The sequence below is a fragment of the Odontesthes bonariensis genome, chromosome 1 (assembly GCF_027942865.1).
Source record: "Odontesthes bonariensis isolate fOdoBon6 chromosome 1, fOdoBon6.hap1, whole genome shotgun sequence".
NCBI lineage: Eukaryota > Metazoa > Chordata > Actinopteri > Atheriniformes > Atherinopsidae > Odontesthes > Odontesthes bonariensis.
Genome location: NC_134506.1, coordinates 36,751,784 through 36,768,957, shown reverse-complemented (window position 1 = coordinate 36,768,957; position 17,174 = coordinate 36,751,784). Strand labels below are relative to the sequence as shown.

The window sequence follows — 17,174 nt, the reverse complement described above, 5'->3', positions numbered from 1 at the left end:
ACGTGTGCTGTAATGGGGTCTCTTTCTTTGATAGTACTTATCAGTCTTAGGTTTGGTTGTATTTCAAGGTAAATTCCTCCAGTTTCCCTAAAAACGTCAAACTCTCACAAACGCAGGATGTGACCTCGGTGTCCTCATTGCTAGCTCCACTGATGTGGAACACGGAGTTGTTGTGGCTGTACATTAAGAGCGATAAACCACATGATTACCCTGAACTTGATGTACAAACAAATGTTCAACTTAAGGTTAAGAAAATATAAACATTTATGATGCAGTCTCAACTTTCAGATGGCATCTGTTAAACCTCCTTCACCTTGTCATTATCATTTGGATGCCAACAGCTGATTCATGCTGCATCGCTGGTCTGCAGCATTGCAGCAATTCAAAGTGTTCTTTTTTTACCTCGGGAACAAGATTTGCCAAGAAAGGAGCTCGGCATAGTGCCTGCATCCTATCTCTGAATTGATGATTTGCTCGGGGCATGTCTGCACTTGATACTGCATCGTTTAACATGGCAGCATTGCAGCACGAATGCTTCATAACTTTCAAGTGAGGAAAAGTACATTTGATCTTGATGCAAACTTCCACAGTGGCCTCTGCCCCATCCAACGCAGCGTGGTGTTGCTGAATCAGGGGTGTAACTGGAAGCTTTCCAGGCGTGGAGAGGGAAGGGAGGAGCTGGCAGTGCAAGTCTGCTCTGTCCTCAACATCTGATCAGTCAGCTGCTTCTGCTACAGAGAGGCTCTGCATGCCATTTCACTCGCTCTGTGTTTAGATGGGGGGGGAAAAAAATCAATTTCACAAACCACTGATTGTTTAAAAAAAAAAAAAAAATCCTGAAAATCCTTGAGTCTGAAGTACTTTTAAGCTGAAGTCTGCTGAGTCATTCACTCCCATGCTGCCTCCCCTCGGCTCCCCCTCCTGCCTCTGTCAGCTCGCTCAGGAAGAGGCTAGTCACAGAAAGCACCAGCAGTAACGGCAGCAGTGGCAGCTGTCGTCCCACTGACTCGGAGACGTGCTGTGCCTACCAGAGAGGGGAGTACTTCTATCAACAAGCCAATAGCTCCGACAGGAATTTTTCATTACACAGTTGTTAGGCAAGGAGGCAGAGAGGTGGGGGAGAGCTGATGTCATTAGCAGGGGTGTGCGAGTGCATCAGCAGCCATGTCACATGCTGCTAGGTGGGTCAGTGATGCGGACGGAGATGCATGGCAGTTGCACCGGGCACAGAGGCAGCAGGTTAGCTCTGCCGTCAGCCAGGGTAGGGGGAGATGTGATGAGGGAAGTTATGCTTGTTAAATGTGTTTTCTCTTAACAGAAAATGTGTTGGCAGACCTCACCCTGCCCTTTTCTTTGTGACGCTGAATGCCACAACTGCTTGTTTTTGGCTTGCTAACGCTTCTATCCTCTTCTCCTGCTACATCTCTGAACTGGATCTTGGGTCCTAAAGAGTCGGAGCTGGCTGCGGTGGGCAGCAGGAGGATGCTTTTCCCCGGCTATGGGAGCATACCCAGCTCCCAGGAGATACCTTCATCCAGGGGCCCGACAGATGTCACAGACCTGGGCCTTGGCCTTCAGTCTCTCCGTCTGTCCGGCTGGGACAGACCATGGAGCAGCCAGGAGACGGACACGCATACCCCTCCTTCCCAGGTTCAGACCAGCTCACCCTCCAGTGAGTACTGAACCTTTTGTGTACCTGGATTTAATTAGTATTCACAGTAGAACTTATGACTTCGTCTTCTGTGAGTTACCAGTCTGGTTGGTGTTGGTGGTAGCTTTCCTACAGGTTTGTTCCCATGACCCAGTTTATTTGTACATGATTGAGATTGCAAAACATTTAAGAGTTTCTTAATGTGTGATCCACTCATTAAAATTGAAATGTGTGATGGCTGTTTAGCAGCCATCTGTCTGTGGGAACAGGCTGTAGTGACGCTAGGGAGGATGATGTGGCAGTTTTGCTTTGCTGCATCTCTAGAAGCCATCAGGCAAAAACAAGCCAGTTGAGCTACTTTCCTTTAAAAACCCCAATCATGTTGCCAAAGTTTAGATCTTAAGATCACCTGTTGCTATGTGGGGATGTTAAGACATGTAGGTCTTGTTAGAAAACAAAAACGGTCCAACAAGTCTCTGAGACGGGATGTGTCCATCTTCAGGGAGGTACCACTGAATATTGGGATGCCTAATTTTCTCTAACCCCATTTGTAGCACCTAGTTTATTTATTTACTTTTTACATCCGTCTGTACCATCCCAACAAAACTTAATTTCTAAGCTGGGCCTGCAACAAAGTGGGACAGAGCTTTGAATGCAGCCTACAGCTGAATAATCCTCTCAGAGCCTAATGTTCACTGTTACAAGCACATTGCATACCTGCTTCTGAGCCAGCTGACTCACTTGGTTATCAAGAGGAAGGAAGACTGGTTAACTCTTAAGGAATTGCTAGAATCACTCGATTGACAGATGGATTGGTTTGTAGCTCCTGTGGCAAGTTTTTTTTTTTTTTTTTTTTTTTTTTTTTCCCCTTCGATTAATAGCTGTCAAGTCACAAATATTAAATGTAAAACTGCCCCAGCTAGCTCATAAGCTGAAACGTTTTTGGTTGTTGGCAGCCAGCTGGCCACAGTGTTGTCCTCAAAAAGCTCAACTTCAGTTTGCATTGCAGCCTTTCAGTTCACTAAATCAATGTGGGACTGTAAATTCAGCACAAACTATTTTTGTTTCGCTTATGCAGTTGCAAAATAGTTTTTTTTAAATGAAGAGATGCTTAAATAGAAACTTGAATTTGTGACTTGCTTGCTGACAAATCAATACAGTTCTGTGGACTTGGCACATTTTTCTGTAGCCTGTTCACCTTGCAAAATGATTGACTGTAAATGTTGTAATTGTCTCCTCCAGTGCTAGGTATACTGAACAGTCCCTTCAGTAGTATCCTTGGGAAACCCCAGGGCTACTTGCCACACGAGTCCATGAGCGTGACTGCTGACTTCCTCGAGAAGTTTCCAGGCATGGCCCGCATGGCAAACCGACTGGACTCGAGCTCCTTTCTGGACTCTCGCTCTAGCAGTCCTGAAGACTCTGAGACCAGCGGCTTCAGCTCTGGCTCAGATCACCTCTGTGACATGCTGGTAAGACAAATGACCTTTACTCTTAACAGTTTCTGTTGGGTGGGGAAGGTCACCAACAACTTATTGTTAAAATTTTACCAGCTAAATATGGATGTTGATGGCACAGCCAGATTAAGATCTCCAAATGGTTTTGGTCTTGAGAGATGGTGTCTTAGAGGAGTGGATAGCTAATGTCCCTTTTTCTGCATTTACATAAAAATAAGAATTCTATATTACAGTAAAGCATTATGGGATGCAGACAGTGTTGCATAGCTTCAGTTACACAGAAGCACTGGTGAAAATACTGAGTGTTTGACTAAACGCTCTGCAGATATTTGCCTTTTCAAGACTTCCTTTGATACTTTTGACCGGGTTTTAAAATTAAACGTGTAAAAGAAGTGTTTAGTTTCTCAAATGGCAGTTTGACATCAGGAAACTTGACTTGTGCTTGTGTGCTTAGCTGAAAATTGAAAGCAAGCTTCTGTTTGACATATTGGCAAAATTTGCTGACAAAACGAATTGAGAATTGTATCGATTACTCACAGGAGACGTCCCCATTGGACGAGCTCCTTTGGAAAACATCTTTGGCAGCAATTTGACACTTCTGCAGTAATCATTAAAGTCCACTGAAAGTGCTGTTTCCCACAATATCTATTCAGAGGTTTATGGGCATATTGAATAAACAACTTATTTGCATTCGGTGGTAAAATTAATTATTTTATTACAAAGCATTTTTGACATCGGTTATCTGAGACTCATGGCAAATGCACACTGAATCTTGCTGGATATAACCCAGTTATATTGTCATGAGCAAAAGGCCAACTGCACCTCTGTTGTCCTATTACACACAATATATTTATAGTAATAGTAAAATATCTGTAGTGTTGCAGGAAGCTTTTTTCAATTGCTTTTTTTTTTTTTTTTTTTTTTTTTTTTGGGGCAGATGGTTTTAATTTAAAATATAGATGAGACATTGGATTCACAGCATGTACACTGTTAAAATAACCTAATTTTCCTTTGAATAAGACAGCATTAGTTTATAGGTTTGTTGAGTGTCAAATTGAAAATAAAACTCAGCTTCATTTGGCTGTATAAAAGCAGAAATGGCATCCTCTCAGAATTTGACACCCGACTCTTACTGGTCCTCATCTGACATGTAACTGTTTAGAAAGCCTAAAAGCAAACACTCGGGCATTTTTATGCTTTTGTTTCCAGTAAGCAGATATTCTTTAAAAGTTGTGTATTAAAGGAGCACTAGGTAGCATTTTCACCTAAAATTATAGCCTTCAGGAGTTTAACAAAGGTTAAACAAGTCAATAGTAAGCAAATGAAGCCTGTCTCGCTCCTAACAGGGGTCTGCATGCTGAAAATCCCATATGTAACTTCGGCAGGAGCGACCCGCTTCTGAAGTGTCGTGATGCGCGAGAAGAGTCGTTTGTGTTTACGGCACTTAGCTAGGTACTGTATGCTAGCTGTAGTTGTAGCTATGTGTTCGCTTGCGTTGAAGAGCCAACACCAGGCGTTTCATATTCTGCCTTTCACAGACTGAATATGAAACGTTCGATGTTGGTACTTCCCATCTTTGTGAAATTTCTCCAAGCGTGATCTTGTTCATCTACCATAGTGTCTGACCTGCGTTTTAGATCTTAAAGAGACAGCTGATGATGGTGCTCTAATTCCTCCTGAGTTCGAGACGTAGCCTAGCTTCAGAAATACACGGACTGACCTGATTAGAATAAGAATAGCGTTTTGATCCGAACAAGAATTGTTATCTACAAATGAAAATTGATTAATTTGTGATTGTAATCGGAATAGTGTAGAGCTAGTCTGCGTTTATTGCAGCGTGTGTTGGTAGTGCTTGCGCGCATCTGTCTAAGATGTAACTTTTGTAAGTGTCTGCTAATACAAAGGAATCACTCCACGAATACACCATGATGAGGGAAGAATCCCATTCAAGATCAGCAACAGTCCATCCATACATCCATACATCCATTATCTTCCGCTTGTCCGGGGATCGGGTCGCGGGGGCAGCAGCCTGAGCAGAGAAACCCAGACGAGCTGTCCCCGGCCACTTCCTCCAGCAACAGTATTATAGCATATTATCTTGAGTTCTCTCTTCAGAAAATCTCTGATTATAGTATCTTACGTGGGCAGTCTACACTTGTGAATCAGATTACCTAACTGCACTGACTAAATAACACAACGGCAGCATTCGCCACGATGTTTAGTTAGTGGGTGTGTACAGGTGGGCATTTTTACGACAGTGTAGAATTTCAGTTTGACCAATAGAGATCGCTATACTGCCGCTAAACTACCTTGTATCCCTTTAAGTTGTTAGTAGGATTATTAGAAATGTGACATAAAAATAACTATGAAACTGATCATCTGAATTATAACTATCAACTAAAAGGTCCTAAACATGATTGTGCTGATTGAGTGGTATATTTACATACTGAATTTTGTTGTTTTTAATGGTTCAAATTCTCCCACAGGACAACTCGCATGGTCATATTCAGTAGTCGAATGCATGCCTGCATGTATAAATTACGATCAGGGTATAGTGGAAGAATTTCAAACTTGTAAAATTTGTCTTTGGGGTCATGTCTCCAGAAATCTGTCTTGGCTCCTATTTCCACCTTGTACCACATCCCAGTGGACAGTTGTTTAAGCAGCAGCAGTTGTTTTTAAAGAAAATATATGTGTGTGTGTGTATATGTATATATATATGTATATGTATGTATGTATGTATATATATGTGTGTATATGTATATATATATATATATATGAGAGTTTAGGGCCACTTTCTGATTGACAAAGATTCAATCTTCCTTTTTTATTTTTTTTTTTTGTCTTTAAGCTTTTTTCACATGTTGTAAAACTAAAGATGAAGGCTCAGTCTCTGTTAACTGATTGTTCGTACATGTCTTCTCCTCCAGTCAACTTTGCGGATTTCCCCTCCCCTGCCCTACTTGGCATCAAACATGCAGAAGGATCTGCTGCGGCTGGGCTCCCGTCTGGACCCCCAGGACTCTAGCTTACCTCTGACCCCACCACCCAGTGCCAGCCCCGCCTCTTCATCCATTTCCCGCCGCTGGCGCTCTGGCTCTCCATGGCCGGGTTCAGACATGCTTGACCAGTCAGATGATACATTCAGCATTGAGAGGGAGGCCCGCTTGCATAGACAGGCTGCAGGTAAATTGGTTGCCCTCACAATTGCCACAGAACGTATTGAGCAAACCCTAGCAATCCCTTCTTATGCACTCATCAGCTGTGAATGAGGCCACATTCACTTGGAGTGGCCAGCTGCCTCCCAGAAACAACAAGGATCCTCTGTACTCCTGCAAGGTCTTTCTTGGTGGCGTGCCCTGGGACATCACAGAAGGTAACTGCTTTTTCAGTGGCACACCTTTTTTTTTTTTTTTTTTTTTTTTCTTTCTCTGGATGAATTTATTGTCATTTACCTTCATTTCATATTCAAATTAGTTTAAATCCCATATAAGGACATGCCTAAATCTGTGATTGCAAATTCTAGATTCAAATAAATGTTGCAGTGGGATGTAAAAGCCGCTTTCCTATCAAAAGTATGGTACCTCTTCATTTAATTTATCGGCATATTGACATTGTTGGGCAGAAACGACATCCAAAATGCAGCTTTTCAGGACATTGAGAAATCACTTTTTGAAATAAAGGACCACTGGTTAAGTTTGCATCTAGTCTCGTAATATGAATTTTAACTTGAGCTTCTTCAGTCATTAATTATTGTTTTTCTTAAGTTTAAAAACGCATACAAGGCAGATCATTCACAGCATCATGTAATCCTCAGCTACCAGGTTTTGTTTGTAGCAATCTGTGTTCAGTTTTATTAAGAATTAACATTCTTGGTCTTGATCTTTCAGTAAATAGTTGGTGGCAATAGCTCATTAGATTAAATGCAATCACCAGGAAACGAGACTGTTGCCTATGACAACATGGCCAAATGCCAAACTGCCAGATTTGCCTTTCTCCTTCCACACATCTCAGACCTCATTTTTAGATTATCTATCTTGTATTAAAAAAAAAAAGCTGTACTTGGTTTATCAACTGTTTTTTAAAGGCTCTATATCAACCTTAATGTATTAACGCTGTGAATAAAACCTCTACCAAAAGCTATGACTCCACACTGCTCCCTACTTCTGGGGTTAACATAAATATGTAAACTATTAGGAAAAATATTAAGTAGTTCCAAGATGGGATGGAGTGGAGATGTGCAGTTTTGCCCATTTGAAGGATTCGATAGAGTAAAAAGATTGAGGTTGAGTCATTAACTTATATTTACCAAACTTTGTCGTCTTTGAGTTTGGACCTTTCATCCAAATGCAAATGTTATTTTTAGTATAAACATTTAATCTTTTAAAACTTTCCAAAGTGGAATCTGAATTTGTCAGTTCTCATCCATATAGGTTGAAATGTGAGCTGTTTACGTGTATCGACTCTCTGTATTGATGGACAATTTGCATATCAATACAATGTGCTAATCACCTTGCATTGAACTGTCATTGTGGCCATAAAATGGAACGGGAATTGAGGTGTACTCTTTGATCCAATTACCCATCAGTCAAAAAACATGGCTCAAATCCTTGTTTACATATTGTTTTCAAACTGTTTGTCATACTTATTTGAACTCAAAGTTCTACTTAATTCAAAGTATGCATTGTCACCCCGCCCTCCCCTTCATTTCCAGCTGGTCTGATCAACACCTTCAGCGGCTATGGCCCTCTGACTGTGGAGTGGCCGGGTAAGGATGGAAAACACCCTCGCTGCCCTCCCAAAGGTAATGTGGCCAAAGGTAATGACGAGCTGGTAGGCTAATCTCCTTTTCTTCCTTCACGGTTTTAAAGGTGGCACTGTGGTTAGCACGTGGTGTGCTGGTGAGTTAATTCTTGATCTTGGACAATCACTAAAGATGGTTATTCTGGGCATATGTGGAGCATTTAAACATGGTGTTTTTTAAGAGTTTATTACCGGCCTAGTTGACTTTCAGAGATTTAGTTAATTCATAAATTCTTTCTTTTAAATTGGACTGTTTTTCTGCAAGTGCAACTGGTAAACCTTCCCAAAGGCTGGAGCTTTAAACCCCTGATTGTTCCTTTACTCAAAATGTCTCTACTATTGCACTTTTTAATCTGCTGGATGATTCAATCACTACATATTAAGCTGCAGGCCTGTTATTGTTTGAGATCTGTGTATAGGGCTATGAAAATATCACAATTATTAAATCATGATCAATTCATAACTGCAATTACTGGATTAACTGCAACATTTCTCAATATGAAAGAACACGATTATGATAAACGGGCTATAGTGACGTATATGGTACAACAGTTATGCATTCCAGTTTGTGCAAGAATGACATCAAAGTTTTAGTGAACATGGTGGCACATTACTCCAGTTTATCACACATGAATACAAAGAATTTTTTTTTTTTTTTTTGCCATTTGTCTCATTTGTTGTCTGGGTCTGACCTCAGTAAGCAGCTCAAACTGACTGAACAAATGACCCTACTGGTGTTAAATTCTATTATGGTTTTACTAAGACTTTTTTAATCTTGATATGAAAATGGATATTTAGTTATATTGATGACACGTCTCAAACTGTAACAGTTGATCAGAATTTTTAGATTTGACCCACTTGGTGCTTTAAAACAGAATGAGTCATAACATTTAACACTGAGTGGGTTTGCTTTTAGTGGTGTTCCTTTACTGTTTTGCTTCAATGCTTTATCCGTATTTTAACTGTACAGCACTTATATGAACAGTTCTTTTAAAACGTGCTTATAAAAGTGATTTAGCAGATTTATTTAATTTTTTTTTTAACTAACTTGTAGTAAAAGTACCCTCATTTACTCTTGTGCTGGTATAATTATAACTGTTGCTTCAGAACATTTGCCATGTACAAGTCGCACTTCATCACATGGGCAGTGACTGTTTTTCTTGGGATGTGAATCAGGATTTTTCATTGTTTTCCTGTTTTTTAAATCAGTGTGTAAGATTCCTCGACTGTAAGACCAACTTCCTTTTAATAAGTCCTCACACCTTTATATCAAACTTTTAGGACTTTGGATCGGACAAAAAAAATGTAAATACATATTTGCATTAGATGTTGGCGGTCATTAGGCCTAAGTGGATCAAAGTGCCTCTTGTACTGTATCCTAAAGACTTTGCTGTATGTTTGTAGGTTACGTTTACCTGGTGTTTGAGAATGAGAAGTCTGTGCGGGCTTTGCTCCATGCCTGCTCCCAGGACCCATTTCACCCGGAGGACAACAGGGAGTACTACTTCAAGATGTCAAGCCGCAGAATGCGATGCAAGGATGTGAGTAGAAGCTTAATGCCATGACAGATGTGCACTGCATCACATGAAGAGCTGCCAATTTATTGGCTATTAAACAATGTCTGTCTAATCCAGCACCCAATATCACAATACATGCTTTGTAATATCCTTTCTAAATTTTGATTGCTGTACAGTGAAGGTGGTCTCACAACCATATATGGTTCCAAAGTTTTAACATCAAGTTATGATTGCAAGCTAGTCTGTACATGCACCATGAAATTCTGTTTCTGTGCTGACCATCACATGAGGTGCTTACTGATCTTAACATATCTGAATAAGTTGTAACACTTCGACAAATTGATAATTGATCTTTAAGAATTTCATCGATCACGTTGTTTTTTTTTTTGTTTTTTTTTTTAAATCGATAAAAGGCTGGTTGCATAGTGTGAGTCGCGCAGAGGTACCCATGCATCCTGGCAACCGTCCCCTCAGAGCGGGTGTTTTCGGTGGCTGGACTGACTGTCTCAGAGCATGTTAACATGCTTATCTTTTTTAACGAAAATCAGACTGGTCTGAAGTTGTATGTGAGTTAAGCCTCTAGCATGGTTGCTGTGTATGCTAGCGCGAGCGGTGTTGATGACGTCACGATTTCGTGCTGGCTATATATAGTGGCGCAAGTCGATGCGCCAGTAGTTGCAATTTTCTTGTCACAGAGGTGTCGCTGCTACATGAAGGTTACCGCTACTCTACAACCACGAAAGTCGAGAAGAAAACAATGCCGCTGTCAAGAGCAGGAATACTGTCAATGATACTGCTGCAGTATCTGGATCATTTTAATTCAGTCAATAGAGGTGAAGGTTTGAAGCCCCCAGCATCACCACTTTTTGAGTCTCTGCCCTCTTCTTTGCCTTCACACATTCTTACAGAACTCTCCCTCTTTCCCCAAAGTTCTGCCAATCTCTGTCCACCAGTTTTGGGAGTTTACGTGGTCCCCGTGCTGTTTCACTGCAGTTTTGTACAGCTGCCTGTACAAACGCACCTCCTGACTGAGCCTGGTCTCAAATTGGTCCATCCGGTTTGTCGTTCTCCGCGCAGCCAAGTTGCAAAAATAGACCGGTGCACAACAACGTGCTGCGCCGTCTTTTCAAGGCAAGCGCCAGGCCTGAAACGTCATTAAGTAGCCTAATTAATTGTCAGGTAGGCTATCTCTCTCACCCTCTTTTAAGCCTCAGTACCTTTCGGATAGTTTGAGTTACATTTTGACAAAACCTGTCAGACCTAAGTATTATATTTTTGGTTAAGCTATCGTTTAACAGGATTTTTTTTTTTTTTAATTTTTTGAACAAATGAGGATATTGTGTGCTAGAGCGCTGGCTCGCAACTGCAGGCTCCTCTGCTTTAGAGCACAGCAGTGAACATCTTCAAGTTTAACCATTGAACGTTAATTTAACTGCCACAAGAGTCTTTCTTTTCGTAAAAAGATCTCTTCTAGGAAAAAACGTGCTGTATTTTGTACTTTTAGTGCATTTTTAATATATAAAAATTTAAATAATGTATTTTAATACCTTTTTTGAATGATTAATTTAATATTGATCATTAATTCTCCTGTAGATTTAAGAAAATGTAATCAAATGCACACCAGAGCTGAAACTGGTTATCAATTAGCATAATAAATGAAATGAAACCAATTGTTCACAACATGTGGTGCTGCCATTCTCAATGGAATTGTCTAAGTAATGACTGCAGGATTCTCCTGTTTTGTCGGGGCTGCAGAGGGTGCGAAGATAACAGCTGATAAAAGCATAAGATAAGGTGTGAGGAGCGATCAGTTGGAAGTCATCTCCCCTCCCCAGGTTTTGGTAGATGGCTCAGTCAGCAGAATGAGGGCTTTGTCATAAAATGTGACTGCAGCAGCTTTCAGATGTGTGCGGTGGTGACATTCATGCTTTAGAACATAACTGTTAATGGATCAGTGAAAGTGTTTTTTTACTGCCTCACTCTCTCAGCGGAGGAAGTAGGACCTAGCTTAAATGTTAAAGTTGTATACAAACAGAAATTTTCCTCATTGGTGTCCCTTATTTAGCTTTTTGAGCTTGTGATTCTAAACACCTGTGACCCATGCAAAATTTACACATTTCAGGTTTTATCAAACTAAAATTGACTTGAAATGCATCCGAAACCAATTCTGGGTCATTCTTGTACCGTTTGCTGTGAGAACTTGAGAATGTTTTAACTTTTAGCAGCAGCAGTTAATCGGATCACATGAGGACTGGGTGGTCTCATTTATGCTCGCTTTATCTATGTAAATGGTACGCTTGTTTCGAATGTTAAGCATCACTGCCCATATACTCTCATGCATTCTTTACTTTGGTGGATGTATTGCCCAACAACCATGCCAGAGGGAAGAGTTCACATCTGAGTTCCAACGAGTTTCAGTCTAACAAAAATGGTGATGATGGAGATCATGATGCCCCTTCATAGACAGAGGCAGTAGATGGTGGTCAGCCGCTCTTCTAAAAGTTCGGCCATTTGTTTTGTTTTTTTTGTTTTTGGTTTTTTTTCCTGTCGCTGAATGCACGCGAGTTATACTGTGCAACACTGCCCCTGCGATTTATGGGGGTGCCACCTCATTTGGGTGTGCATCAACAAGGAAAATATCCATGAAATGAACAGGATGGATGGAAGGCTCAGTCTGTATGTGTCTGCGTATTTTACATTGAGCATAAATTAATCCTTAATGTATATCTGCATTTATTCAAACAAGAGAAAATCTGAGAATATTATACAGATCTGATGCTCTGCCTTCCCTGCAAATCAATGTCATTGTCTTCTCTTGTTGCCAATTTGCATATTTCTTCCCTCTCAAAGAAAGTAGCGTTAACATTGCAACATGATGGACAACAGAGGCTAAATTGCATTAAAGTGTCACCACAAGAGTAACCGCCTATGTTCATACGTCACAATCTCCTGTTTTCCCAAATAATTGCAAGTACAACCAAAAGCACAACACTTGGTCAGAGGTGAACTAAATGCATTATGTTGCATCTGTGAAATCAGTCTCTGCCGTTTTAAAGTGTTTCTGGCTCGTATTGCTGTCTCATAGTGGAAACAAAATACAATTGAACTTCATCACTATTCACCCCACCCCGAAAACCGCTGATCAGCAAAACGGGGTTGGAACCAAAAGGAGGATTTGGGCCTATCGCACTGTCACAGTTGAGGTTTTTATGGGAAAGGAAATGAGTTGCGTAACCTGGTCTCTCCTGTTACAGGTGCAGGTCATACCCTGGGTGATCTCTGACAGTAACTATGTGCGCTGCCCTGCCCAGCGTCTGGACCCCAGTAAGACTGTGTTTGTTGGTGCTCTGCATGGCATGTTGAATGCTGAGGCGCTGGCCAGCATCATGAATGACCTGTTTGGAGGCGTCATGTATGCTGGCATCGACACGGACAAGCACAAGTATCCCATAGGTGAGGCATGCTGTGAGAAAAGTTCTTATTGGTCACTACTGAATGTTTTTGGTCTGTAGTCAGGATTTATCTTTTCTTTTTACATTTAATTTCTTCTACTCGGCTCTTTCTGTGGACAGGCTCTGGACGTGTCACTTTCAACAATCAGCGCAGTTATCTGAAGGCGGTGTGTGCAGCATTTGTAGAGATAAAAACACCCAAGTTTACAAAGAAGGTGAGATGATGCACTAACTCATGGTTACAGTTTAAGAGCCTTTCATTAAGAGGATGCTGTACAAGAAAAAAACATTTTCTTGTACCACATGGAGCACAAAAGGCTGAAGACCTTTGTTTACAGCAGTTGCCTTCAGTGGGGAAAAATGGCTTTTAAACAAAGTACTGTGGCATGTCCTTCAGGTTCAGATTGACCCGTACCTGGAGGACTCGATGTGTCAAGTTTGCCTTCGCCAACCTGGACCTTTCTTCTGCAGAGACCAGGTCAGTGCAAACGTCTATTTCTGCAAATCTATTCTTCCTGGTTGGATTTTAGTTTCGAGTTGTAGAATGCATTTTGTATAAAGTTTATCAAAATCAAAGTGTACACGTGTACATCAAAGTGTTATGGTACAATCAAAGTTAAGGTACTGTTATCTGGGAACATGGCAACAGATAAAAACACAAGGGGAAAGAGATGCAAGCTGGCCAATTCCACTTTGGGGGGGGAGGAGGAGAAGTATATCAAAAGCAAAATTATGAAAAATCAATTCTTTAAAGCTTTTAAGTAATTTACAGATTTCACAGCCAAATTTCACCACGCTGTTTGAACAATAGGTTACGCTTGCAATTGGTTTTACCTCAAAAAGAAAGTGTAGATCTTTTGTCTCAAGCCAAATTCATTAAATGTTTGGGTTGCAAATCAATTAGTATTGCTGTTTTTAAGCTGATAAATATGTTAAAGCGATGGAAACAACTGGTTAAACTAGTAAAACAAAGTTGTAGTTTGTAGGAGAATCAAATTATGAATGTCACTTAAATGTTAATGTTTTTGTACATGGGGTCTGTTCCCTGTGTCTGAAGTGATTAAGTGTTCTGCTGGAATGCAGATGTACTGTATTTGTGTGCTTTCCTTTTTCCATTCTGTTTGTCGAACACAGTTACATTAAGCTCACAGTTTAAATGGAGCAATTTGGCAGCATGTTTCTGTAGTCCTCACTTTTTCAAAAACAGAAGGTTAATGCTGGTCCATCGTACAGATGTGGTGGTCGGGCACTATAGAAATGAAACTGAACTGAAACGATCGCACATCAAGAGTGAGGAGATTCAACGGCCGATGAAGCTGCAGAATTATGGTTCAGTTGGTTTCCTGCTGGCACACATGAGAAGTACACAAACTTCAATTATGTGAAGTGGTGGATCTGAGCAGTCGAACGACTCCAGTCTGCAGAAAATCTAATGACGGATGAAAGCTTTTGTTGGTTTACGACTGACATAATGCTATGTAATGCAGTCATGGTGTTACTTCATGGCTGATTTTCTGCTCTGACATCAGGCCTGCTTCAAGTACTACTGCCGCTCTTGCTGGCACTGGCAGCACTCGATGGACATCTTGAGCAACCACCGGCCCCTCATGCGCAACCAGAAGAACAGGGACTCCAGCTAGAGCAGATGGATCAGGAAACCCTGAAGGGCCTGAGCAGGAGCCCCTCTGAAAGGGGCGAGGCTGCCCGCCAAGGAGAGCACGTGTGCCAGACGTCCCTCAGTACGAGGACACCATGGTACTCCACCAGGCACTGGGATATCACTGTAGAAAACGTTCACTTTTGCACTTGCTACATTTTTGCTGTTGTTCACAGTGGCACTATGCACAGTGACCTTGTTGGGATAGACGAGGGGCCCTTCACACTTATGCATTTTTCCCAGACTTGTGGCCAGACAGAATGATGGGAGTCAGCCTAAGGTTAAGAAGTGGATGAAAATGCCATTTCTTTTTTTTCTTTTTTTTTTCGTTTACATGTGTTGCATAGTGAAGAGCAATCACGCAAATCTCATTGCCATTCATTGGCAATTGCCATACAGTGCCTTTAAATTTTTATTTTTTTTTCCCCTCTTCCCTCCCCGTACCCCGGTTGGCATCCGTTTTTCCTGTGCAAGCCAACTGGTGTTTCTTACTTTCGGGAGTTGAATGTTGGGCTTCATTTAACCAGTCGCATTTCAGACATTTTTACGCAGTTTTTTACTAATTTGTACACAAACGGTTTTAAGTCATGACATGAAAATTTTGAACAGAATTCTACCAGGTGGCTGTTTATGGGAAAACCCCCTTTTATTTTTTTCATTTTTCTCATACATTTTTTTTTTTTTTTCAGTGGCTTTTTTTTTCTTTTTTAATTTGCCCTCCCAAATTTCAACTGAATGGGCACAAAATGTTGGATGTACTACTTTAACTTGCTTTGTTGGTCCAGTTATATTAAATGTGTATTGATACTACTGGAAATGTCTCAACTGGAGGTCCATCACATTTCAAGCAACCGATGGACGCCGTTGAAACTACAGTGAATCATTTGATTGTACATAGTTTGATTTTGCACTTTTTAATTTGCACGTGTGGAGAGGTGGCAGTGGTTTTTAATCACTTTTGTACATCAGCAGGGGGACACGCCTATGTTAGAACAGCTGCTTGTTTCCCGTTGAATGTAAGAACTTCCACTTAGCTAATGATAAATTATCTATCCAGAGCTTGAGTAGACCCCAGTAAATGATCTCCTGCTTTCTTATCCCATTTTTGCCTTCCTGTTCCACTTGGAGATAAATGCATAATAAGCTGTGTGCCAAAGACAACGTGTCTTTACTTTATCCATTAGGTTTGTCATGCTGAGCTTGTTGTCCTTTAGCCCAGCTGCTTTTTAGAGTTTTGAAAGTCTACCTCATTGTGGTCTGCCAAGTTTGCTGCTACTTAACAGTTGTGGAGTATGTTCAGATTGGGCACAATAAAGGTGTTTAAGCATTAATTCATGTCTGGGCTCTTTATGGTGGAACTGCATTTTTAAGTCCTGAATTCCTTGTCCCATTAAAGTTGACAGCTTTTGTCTGACACTCTGAAGCGCACAAATTTCAGAGATTAGTAAATGTTTAGAGAATATCCTACTTTGGGAGTGCTGTATGTTGTACTTGTTCGTGCCAGTTATTAATCGGAGTATGTAGGCTGGCCATTTTTAGCTGCAGGAGTGACTTTAGAATAATTAGATCACTGGATCTCATCGTGGAGTAGCACTTGTTCAAAACTGGGTGTTAAATGGGTCTCAAACCCTCCTGACTTTTCATGTAACCATTGTCTGGGTATTTACTGGACTCATTTTAATGCATCATGCAAGTTTTGTTTATTAATCAAAGTTGTAGACTGTTTGCGCATGAAAATTTAAGAGCTTGTTGACCCAAAACCACCAGCATCCTTTTAAAAGGGAACCATCACAACTGAAAAGGATGGTCAATATTTTTTTTGAAAGATGCATGCTGCCTTTGCATTTCAAAAGCAGTTTTATACTACTCTGACACCAAGTTACCCATTCTACGCCATTACTTAGGCTTTGAACTGAATAACTGTCCCGCTTATCTCTAGCTCTGAGGATACAACAAACTAGAGTTTTAAGATTCGGATTTATTGAACCATGGACGGGTTTCTACTTTGGAGAGATCCTGAGTCTAGTTTCTGGTTTCAGATGGTAGATTTAACTTGAGTTTGTAGAGCGAACGATGGACAGTTTACATGTACTAGTCCCAAGCCTTTGAAAATGGTACCAAAATAGTTTAAATATTTCCAATGATTGACAAGCTACCAACCACCACACACCTCCGTCAGATGCGTTCTATAGAACCCCGAAAAGACCCGACCTCGGAGAAGGAGCTAAATAGTTATAGGAACTGAGGGAGAAAGCCCCGAGTTCCTGTATGTCCGAAAACGGCCCCGCGGATTAAAAGGTTATTAGAACTGCCAAAGGTTCCTACAGTCCGAAAGCGGCTAATGTTGCATTTCTTTCTGTATAATTTGAGATGTACATAACTTTTAGTCTAAATTAGAGCTGTGGTGTCATTAACATGTTTTGAAGGAAAAATATATAAACCCTTGAGGGTGGTGCTTAGGTCACCACAAAGTTATGTAGCCACACTGTAGCTAACTGTAGCTCTAGACTTGGACACCACGACTTAGAAATGAACTTTAGCTCTTACACGTTCTCTGCTCCAATAACTGTTTGAAACCATTCTGCTGTTCAACACTCTTTTAGGAAATGTAAGATTCTGTAGAAAAACAAAAAGGGA

The 17,174-nt window shown here is 40.8% G+C and overlaps 1 protein-coding gene across 3 annotated transcripts; it reads left to right on the top strand.

Annotated features, from left to right (window-relative positions):
- Positions 1 to 954: 954 nt before the first annotated feature.
- cpeb1b (cytoplasmic polyadenylation element binding protein 1b) lies at positions 955 to 15,868 on the top strand. Of its 3 annotated transcripts, none has more exons than XM_075466166.1 (11): positions 955 to 1,239; positions 1,451 to 1,672; positions 2,894 to 3,123; positions 6,039 to 6,294; positions 6,371 to 6,484; positions 7,823 to 7,927; positions 9,316 to 9,452; positions 12,683 to 12,881; positions 13,001 to 13,095; positions 13,278 to 13,358; positions 14,410 to 15,868. In XM_075466166.1, exons 1-11 carry the CDS (start codon positions 1,209 to 1,211, stop codon positions 14,518 to 14,520), a joined length of 1,581 nt encoding a protein of 526 aa, XP_075322281.1. In that variant the 5' UTR covers positions 955 to 1,208; the 3' UTR covers positions 14,521 to 15,868. The 3 variants fall into 3 exon arrangements, with proteins under 3 accessions (XP_075322281.1, XP_075322271.1, XP_075322263.1); XM_075466156.1 differs by having other exon boundaries at positions 955 to 1,261; positions 7,823 to 7,912; XM_075466148.1 differs by having other exon boundaries at positions 955 to 1,261.
- The last annotated feature ends 1,306 nt before the right edge of the window (positions 15,869 to 17,174 follow it).